Below are 10235 nucleotides of genomic sequence, written 5' to 3'. Positions count from 1 at the left end.
GTTAAAATGTGCTTTTAAAAGTTCATTTAAAAATGGTGTTGTTCTTAAAAAGTAAAAAAAAAAACTGCTGTACTTAAATCTAAAGTATTCATTGTAGCCTATTCATCAAAATGTTGCTTTTACCTTATAAATATAGGCTATATGTCACATTCCTACACTTTCAGACAAATCTTGAAATATATGTTAAATGTACATATGACAGGGTTCATACAGGCACAGCCTAATAAAAATCAATTCCAGCACCTATTTTTTTTTTTCAAGACTGACATGTATTGAAGACCTGAAAAGTATTCTCAGCAACCCATAAAACATTGCATAGGAACAGATACAAATAAAAAACATAAAAATAATATTTATTAATCATATATTAATAATATAATAAACCTGCACTAAATGCTTGTGAAATCTTTTTTGTACTCAAGTAAAAATACTATTACACTGCTAAAATAACACAAATTTTAGTAAATAATACTAATATTAGGTAAAAGTACAAAGTACTCTTTTAAAAAGTACTAGTTGGTTACTTTTGAAAAAAAAAAAAAATCTGATTTTCATTATGAAATAACTTTTTTTTAAGTGTAAACTTGATTGAATGGTTTAATTGCTTAAATCCCAAAGCTACATGTACAGAAAATTGCACTAACAAAGAAAGTATGGTCGATTTTTCCTTTCATGACAATTAATCTTTTTCAATAGCACTGGTAAAACTACCAAATAATCTTTAAGGCCAAAGAGACACTTTTTGCCCATTTTTTTAAACGATATTTACAAGCTTTGAAAGGTTTAATGGAAGTATATGGTAAAAAGATTTAATTTAGCCCTTTATTTACATATTTTACACTATTTTTCTTTACAATATGGCAAATTTGTTTCTTAAAAAGCTGTTCATCACATGTAGATTTTATTTTACATTTAACCTAATCTAAAATAGAAACTTTAAAAAAAATACAAGTACACTGTCAGTAAAAAAAAATTAATAAAACAAATGACTTTATTTTACTTGAGGTATTTGAAATGAAAACACTACATTAATCAAAGCAGTGCTTTAAGAGCCTTATTGTTAATTTTGATAAATAAACAGTAAGTAACAACGGATTGCTTTGACCTGTAATGCTTTAAGACAGATCAGAATACAGCTTAATGTATAAATCACACAAATACCTAATCCAAAAACATTTCCAGCATAATTCTTTTGTCGTAAAGAAAAAAAATAAAAAATACACCTTTGCTAAAAGTAAGTTTCACTTCACAACACAGCCAAATAAGAAGACCATTAGCATTGTCATCGGTCATGTATCAATCTATTTCTAAATACTTAATAACGTGAATACTTTTGACTAAATTTAGTCAAGGAGCAAAGATAAATAATGTCTACTTTAATAGTGGGGAGATCGCGATTGTATTCAATCTGAGCACACACGCGATCATGAGAGCACTTGCAGTTCATTTGAAAAAAAGCATATTTAAGAGCTCGCATATCTGTTTTAGCGATTTGCGTACATGAATGCGCTCTCGTGTTAAAATAAAGCACTCGCCACATTTGCAGAAATGAGTTATTGCGCAATACCTCCATTCCCGCGCCGCCATTCAGAATGTAATTAGAGGAGTGACAGGTCAGAGGCGAGAGACTGGCTGTCGGAGAGCGAAACGTGTATGTAGATCATCAAAAAGGCAGGAAATATGTCCGCCGTTTAATTACTCTGCTAGACATCTCTATAGTGAAAACATCCGAGAAGCATTAATCCAACAAAACATTTGTTTTTAAGTTGTTTTTTCTGTCTCTGCAACACAGAAAGTATTTGTCCCGCCCTTACGTTTCACGCAACTAGACAAGGTCGACTGTGATTGGCCACTTTTCATGTCGGTCAAATCACGCTTCAGAATCAATTCTTAAACTTCGGGAAATGATTTATAACAGCTTATGACACATTGCACTAAAATAAACATTCTAAGCACAGCGTTGTGATCGTACGCTTCACAAAACAGCCAATGCTGATCACATCAATGTTATATTACGCATTAAAGGATTAAAAGTGTTAATTGTTTCTTTCATTATTCAGCGGTTCCTCCGCGTACCACTAGCAGGAAGCCCGCGTACCACTAGTGGTACGCGTACCACAGTTTGAGAACCACTGGTTTATAACATTAATTAAACAACCATGATTAAATTGTGTTTTATTAAGATCCAGCCCACCCCAACATCACAGTAATGTAAAAAGAGCAACGGTAATATTCATATTCACATTCATATATTATTTATTAGATTTCTCACATCTACTCTCAACCCTAAACCCATTTTATTTACAGTGATGTAAAACAGTAACTAATTATACTGTGTATTATTCATATTGTTTATTAAATTACTCATTAAATTGAATTTTATTAACGTCTATCCTTACCACAACCCTAACAGTAATAATACTGTTATAAAGACAGTAATAACATTTGTTTTGGAACTAAATATTCATTATTGTTGTACAGTGTCACAAACATTATGCTATATTGATGTGAGGCTCTGCAGCTGTATCCCTTCATGACGTCACTGTAAAGCACTGCACACAAAAGGACACTCGATTCCATCATGAACATATATCAAAAGTAAAAAAGGACAGACAATTGTTGGAATAATAATTGATTAAAAATAAATTAATAATTGAATAATATTAAACTGGGTGTTTCCCAGAACTGGGTTATGCTGCATCCGCTGCGTAAAACATCTGAATAAGTTGGTGGTTCATTCTGCTGTGGCGTCCTCAGATTAATTAAAGGAACTAAACTAAAAAGAAAATTAATAAATAAATGAAAAAAAGTTTTTAAAAAATTAATATGTTAATAAATAAATAAATTAATATAAAAATCCACAAATTAAATACTTAAATAATTAATAGCTTGAAATACAACTAAAATAAATTTGGGGGGGAAAAGTCTACTCAGATATCTGAATAAAACTAATGAAATTTAACCCCCATCTAGAATTATTAAAACATTATCTAAACGTAAAATTAAAATACAATCATTAATTCAAACTTTTCATAAAAATGAGCTCAATGAGTCCAAAATAACACTGATATCCAGTATGTTGAAGAATGCTTCTGTTTATATTTATTCATTCATTTTCCTTCAGCAAAGTCCCTTATTTATCAGGGATCGCCACAGTGGAATGAACTGCCAATTATTCCAGCAAATGTTTTACGCAGCGGATGCCCTTCCAGCTGAAACCCAGTACTTGGAAACACCCCCATACACACTCATTCACACTCATACACTACGGCCAGTGTAGTTGATCAGTTCCCCTATAGCGCATGTGTTTGGACTGTGGGGGAAACCGGAGCACCCGGAGGAAACCCACACCAACACGGGGAGAACATGCAAACTCCACACAGAAACACCAACTGACCCAGCCGAGACTCAAACCAGCAAACTTTTTGTTGTGAGGCGATCGTGCTAACCACTGCGCCACTGTGACGCCCAATTTAATGTTTTATTTATTCAGGAATTTATGGATACTTATTTACTCAATTATTTAATTATTTTTATTTTTATTTGTTTATTTGGCAGGGACAGTGTACATTAATGAGCATTTCTGCAAATGTACCAGGAATAGTCAGAAGGATGATTTTCATCTGTTGTCCCTGAACAACCTAAAAACTAAAAAACTTTTTGTGAAAAAGTACTAAAATAGACAAAGTTATGTAGATATTAATAAAAAAAAATGAATATATGCAAATTAAACTAAAACACAGACATTTTGTAATAGAGATAAAAATAGTTGAAACACATTTAAACAACAAGTTATTAAGTTGGTAGGCACAAATGGGAACATGCTAGGTTCGTTCTAATAGGAATGATGACACGTTTCTAAATTTACATATTATTTAATGTTTTTGCATGTTTTTTTCCTCCATATATATGCATCATGACAATATATATATATAATAAACTATTCATGAATATCTTGTAATTTTGCATTATTTTATGAATATTTTGAAATAGTTCTTTAAGTTCACAGTGTTTTGTTTCAGTTGTATTGTTAGTTTATTAAATTGTATATTTAGTTTACTCAAAGTCTCTTTAACGCTCGGTGTATTCTACAGTCTAACAATGTTTAATGTTGTAGAATTCACATTGTTTTTGTTTGCTTTTATTCTTGTGTTTTTAGACTTGTTTTATTTCAGCTTTACACTTGATGTCGTATCGGCAAACTAAAGTAAATAAAGCAGCAGTTTTTATTTTTATCCATTTCAGTTCAAGTTTATTTCATTTTCAGTAGCAGTGGTTTTGCTTTTACTTTCCTCTGAGTGTCTGCTGTGTTTAATCAATGATCTTAAACTGTCAAGAAATAAAACCCAAGATGTTCAAGTGTTAAAGTAATACGTGTGAAGATGTAAAAGTCAACAGAAGCTTTGTGCACTATTTATTTGTTTATTTTGTAGAGTAGTGCGCGCGCATCCGCTGTATGTGTGACGCGGCCGGAAGTCATCATCGGGTGTCAGCAGATCGGAAATGGAGAGTGACGGGGCCTCATCGATACAGCAGCGGTGCTGAAAGTGATCGATTCCTCTGCCGATGGTGGACTGAAGCTGATCAGCGGAGCCCATGGAGACCCATGAGGAGAAACCCATCATTTACACCATGGAGAACAAGCCCATAGTGACCTGTGAGTGTCCGTGCGCGCGCGCCGCTCATCGCCTCTCTCTCTCTCACACACACTGATAACGAGAGAGTGTGTGTTTTCTGATATTAATACACACACACTCTCTCTCTCACACACACACACCTGTGTTCTCTCATTATCGTCTTCGCTGTCTGCAGGTTGACAGTATTCACTGTCTCTGATTGTGAACGCCCGATCATTTCCTCCTGTCATCACCTGAGGACTGACATATATGGATATTAATAATCGTTATGATACATCAGACTATTATCAGACTCTTTCAGGATGACAGAGAGTGTTTCACCGCTTTACTCGCTAATAATGTGGAGCAAAACACCACAAACACAGCAGCGATTCGTTCTTTTGAATCGGTTTCATTTTTGATTCGGTTCGAGTGATTCACTACAGTGCTGAATCTGTCAGATTTACTGTGGTGAATCACGACAAGCTGTCTTATAGGAATGCAGTCATCTCAAAACACTCGATGACATCAGTACAATACCGAGTGAGAAAGAGTGTGTTTTCTGACATTAATACACACACACACACACACACACACACACACACACACACCTGTGGTCTCTCATTATTGGCGTCACTGTTTGCAGGTTTACTGTATTCACTGAATTCCGGTCATCAGATAAATGCATACATAAATGACTGTTAGACTTTTTATTATATATAATCATATTATTAATATATTTTATTATGACTATTATCAGACTTTATCAGAATGGCAGTGTTTCATGAATTTGCTTATTTATAATGTGGAGCAAAAGCTACAAATACAGCAGTGATTCATTCTTTAGAATCGTTTTGAATGATTCATTGCAGTGCTGAATCTGTCATTGTGAAACTGTCAGATTTACTGTGGTGAAACACGTCAAAACTGACACCTCAAAATACTCAGTGCTGTCAATATAACAAGGAATATTATTATTAATCTAATGTTAATGAACACACACCTGCAGTGAATCTGTCATTACAGTTATTTTTGCTGACTTTCCTTCTGTCATCGCTTAAATACAAAGAAATCAGACTATTCATAATTGTAATGATATATCAGACTATTATCAGACTATATCAGAATGGCAGAGAGTGTTTCACAGCTTTGCTCGCTAATAATGTGGAGCAAAACCGACAAACACAGCAGCGATTTTGTTTATTTTTTATTTTCATTTATTTTTTCTTCTCTTGAATCAGTTTGAATAATTTTGTAATAAAGAGAGTGTGTGTGTGTTCATTAATACAGGAAAACACACACACACTCGCTCTCTATTATACACACACACACACCTGTGTTCTCTCATTATCATCTTCACTGTCAGTGGGTTTTCTGTATCACGTCAGCTCTCTATTAATTCTCGTTTCATATCATAAATACACAATTATTAGACTATTAGTGATCATAATAATAGATTAGACAATTATCAGACTATATCAGGATGGCAGAGAGTGTTTCACAGCTTTGCTCATTAATAATGTGGAGCAAAACCGACAAACACAGCAAAGATTCATTCTTTTTGAGTCAGTTGTTCACTTAATTGCTTCGAACAGTGCTGAATCTGTCATTGCGAAAATGGTCAGATTTGACAGTCTGTGTGTGTGTGTGTGTGTGTGTGTGTGTGTGTGTGTGTGTGTTGCGCAGATGCGGGTGATCAGACCCTGTTCACGGCCCTCTACACATCCCTGACTCAGCAGCTGCCCAGAGAACCAATGGAGTGGAGGAGGTGAGAGACTCCTATAAATATTAATAAACGCATAAAACAAACATGAGGCGGGGCTTGCTTTAGCATCTCAGTCTATGACTGGATGTTCACACGTGGGCGTGGCTCATGTGCATATGCAGATATGTGTAAGTTTGAGAGGCGGAGTTTAAAGTATGTCAACATTTATTTACTCCTATTTTTAATTACAAGTTTAATTATTGCAATTAAAAAAAGGAATATATATATATGTACACCTTTTTTTCTACTATCGATAGTTTTCAGATGTAGTCACACCATTAGGGGGCAATACATGACTATCTCCCAGAGTGAGGGATTTAAATGTTTTTTAGCCAAAAAGCCAGATAATCATCGAGCAGATAAGAGCCTGTTCTGTGCTAAGAAATGTGCGAATTTGTGCTGAATATTAGCATTATTAACTAGGCACGCAACAATTAAGCGATTTCACCATTAACTGCGCTGTTAAAGGCTCTCAACACCACGTTTCTGCACGCAACAATACTGCTGCAACTAAAGTTATGGCAACTGTGCGCTAGTTTAAAGTTCTAAGCTTGAACACTGAGGCTAATACGCACGCACACTGGATTAACTATCGGGAGGCTGTTAACTAAAGGTCGTTCACATGTGGCTTCTTTTGTACGCGCAAGTTCGTTAATTCTTTTACTGCACGTATATTGAGAGTGATGTGCATGTGGCACACGCTCATGCTTTCCAGGTGCACCTTGTTGAAATAATGGTGCGAGCGCACCACCAGTCACATGACAGAAACTAAACCCATCAGCTTCATATGTTGCATGGAATACACACATTTCTACACCAAAGAGAAAAAAACAAACACAATGAAAATACTAAACAAGCCCATAATACAGCTGATCAACAGAGCATTTCAGACAGATGTTCAGCAGCCTCTGATTACATTTGTTCTCTTTAAAGGGAAATACTCAGCTAATATGATGCTTAGATTAACAGTAGACAAATACTATTTGTTTCTTTATTCTTGTTTTTATTTATTCATTTCAGTGTAGAATTACTACTTTTTTTGTCATTGAACTTTTATACCCCACTCAACATAAAATTTACAATACAAAATCAACATTCAGGAAAATAATTTCAACAAGTTATAATAAAAATAACAACAAAATTCAAACATAAATATTAAATATAAAATAATAAAAATTATTATTTCCGTTTCAATGGCAAAAATGTTTTTCTCTTATTTTTAAGTTCAAAGAGAAATGGACTAGGGCGACGCAGTGGCGCAGTAGGTAGTGCTGTCGCCTAACAGCAAGAAGGTCGTTGGGCTCAGTTGGTGTTTCTGTGTGGAGTTTGCATGTTCTCCCTGTGTTGGTGTGGGTTTCCTCCGGGTGCTCCGGTTTCCCCCACAGTCCAAACACATGCACTATAGAGGAACTGATCAACTACACTGGCCGTACTGTATGAGTGTGTATGGGTATTTCCCAGTGATTGGGTTGCAGCTGGAAGGGCATTCGCTGCGTAAAAACGTGCTGGATAAGTTGGCGGTTCATTCCGCTGTGGCGACCCCAGATTAATAAAGGGTCTAAGCCGACAAGAAAATGAATGAATGAATGAAAAAACCTAACACTACATGTTAAAGCAGACACTAATGCGCTACAATGCCGTCACCAGTGACTAAATCTCTGAGGAATATCTACAAACATGGCTGAATTATAGCTTTAGGTTATAATTATAATTATAGCTCAGGGACATGAGGATTTTAAATGACTGAAAAACAGCAGAATATGGATCATAAGTGCCCACAATTCACAGTTAATTATCATATCTCAGTTTTTTCTGCTGATAATTATTTATAGCTTGAAGCGACTGCGTGTCTACTGTGCTGCGTTTATATGCACAGCCACTTTTACGAATCATTGACTTGACTAAAAACGAGCAATTTCTAGCATTTTTCAAAATATCTTGTTTTTGTGTTCAAAGGAAGAAACTGATAAAGCTTAAGAAGCAATCATGGGTGAGCACATGTTCATATGTTGGGTGTGAACTGTCCCTTTAAGAGCACTGTAAGATTGATGCCACTGTTCATAAACTGATATATTTTAATAAATTCACATACAAAAAGTTCTATATTATCATGGATTGTTTATTAATTATAATTCTACTTTAAAACAATATATTAATTATGCTGCATTATTAGCAGACTGTTGACGATCTGAATATTAACATTATAGCAGATTGTGACTCATGTGAAATGTCAAAAAACAGTGTATTAAAGCAGCGTCTAGCTGTTCCTCTGAAGTGTGTGTGTGTGTGTGTGTGTTTATACGCTGTATTCTGCAAATAAAGTGTTAATAAACTCGGTCTGATAGTAAACTGTGTGAACGCGGGCGACAGGAAGCTGCATTAAACACCAGCCAATCAGGATGAGTCTGAGGTCTGGAGAGGCGCTCTGCTCGTTTATGTGTTATTTTATTCATCAGATATATGCGCCCGGCAGAATATATTGTTTTAGCATTGATGGGGCAATGTGTGAATCTGCAATCGTCACATGGCAGGATGTATTAAATGTGTTTAATTATTTATACAAATATACAGCATTATTGTACATTTATTATTATTATTATTATTATTATTATTATTATTATTATTATTAATATTGTTAATATTATTATTATTGTTGTTATTATTATAATTAATAATATTATTATTGTTATCATTATTATTATTATTATTATACAGCATTATTGATTGTTTTATTTCTGTACTTGAATACTTTTGACTGTATTTTTTATGTCTTCTCCATGATGACAGCACATAATATTAGTCTAGATATTCTTCAAGACACTAGTGTTCAGCTTAAAGTGACATGTAAAGGCTTCACTAGGGTAATTAGGGTAAAGTTAGGGTAATTAGGCAAGTCATTGTATAACAGTGGTTTGTTCTGGAGACAATCCAACACTAATATTGCTGAAGGAGTGAATAATATTGAGCTTAACATGGGTTTGCAACTATTAAAAACTGCTTTTATTCTAGCCGAAATAAAACAAATCAGACTTTCTCCAGAAGAACAAATATTAGAGGAAACACTGTGAAAAATTCCTTAATCTGAGAAACATCATTTGGGAATTATTGAAAGATGAAGGGGCAAATAATTCTGATGTGAACTGAATGTCTTGTATAAAGCAGATCTGCTGTGCTGAGACAGGAATAAGGAAGTGTTCTCTCTCACATGATCTTCCTGGAGGGAAACTGTTGCACTTCCTGTTTAATCCGTCAGTCTGAAACAAGCAGATCTGTAATGCACAGATCACAACATTCACCGGCTTCCCACGACTGCTTGAACATATTTACAGTTATGTCAAGGCTCTGGAAAATCTTGGAAAGTAAACACGCAGAGATGCAGGCTCCTGAACGTGCGTGAGGTTATTAGGTTTTCTGGAAAATAAACCTGTATTATTCCCTCTGCTCTGTTAAAGGGAGAGTTCACCCAAAAATACAAATCTGCTCTCTATTCGCTCATCCTCGACTGATTCCAAGAGAGCGGTCTGGCTGCAGACTCAGTGCAGATGGAATCTGAGCTGCATGCAAGGCTTTTTAATGCCCACCGCTAACCCCGCCCCTCACCGTGACGTCACTCGCTCCATTGTGTCTGACATTGCATCTCTGAGATATGCAGTCTCGGCGTGCGAATCCAAGTCTGCATCCAGATACCACTGGATTCCAAAGCTTTATGAGATTTGATGCTAGACTACCAATGACATGAGGAACAGGTATGTTGGCAGGTATGATGTACAGGCATTTGTAGCTCCGCCCTTCTTTGAAAAGAGCACAATCTCATTTGCATATAAAGCAACAGTGACAAAATCAGGATCAAAGCC

The 10235-nt window shown here is 35.2% G+C and overlaps 1 protein-coding gene across 2 annotated transcripts in view; it reads left to right on the top strand.

The window, feature by feature from the left end:
- Window positions 1-4491: 4491 nt before the first annotated feature.
- The window catches only part of trappc10 (trafficking protein particle complex subunit 10), a 32307-nt gene continuing 26563 nt past the window's right edge, over window positions 4492-10235 (top strand). For both annotated transcript variants that reach the window (XR_012387412.1, XM_073917205.1), the window contains exons 1-2: window positions 4492-4657; window positions 6303-6384. Coding sequence is in view for 1 of the 2 variants with exons in the window: in XM_073917205.1 (XP_073773306.1) it covers window positions 4597-4657; window positions 6303-6384 (143 nt within the window). In the remaining variant the exon portion in view is untranslated. The remainder of the gene's footprint in view (window positions 4658-6302; window positions 6385-10235) is intronic.

The sequence above is a fragment of the Danio rerio genome, chromosome 11, assembly GCF_049306965.1.
Source record: "Danio rerio strain Tuebingen ecotype United States chromosome 11, GRCz12tu, whole genome shotgun sequence".
Lineage (NCBI taxonomy): Eukaryota > Metazoa > Chordata > Actinopteri > Cypriniformes > Danionidae > Danio > Danio rerio.
Note: the sequence above shows the minus strand (reverse complement) of the source record. Positions and strands in the feature narration are given on the sequence as shown.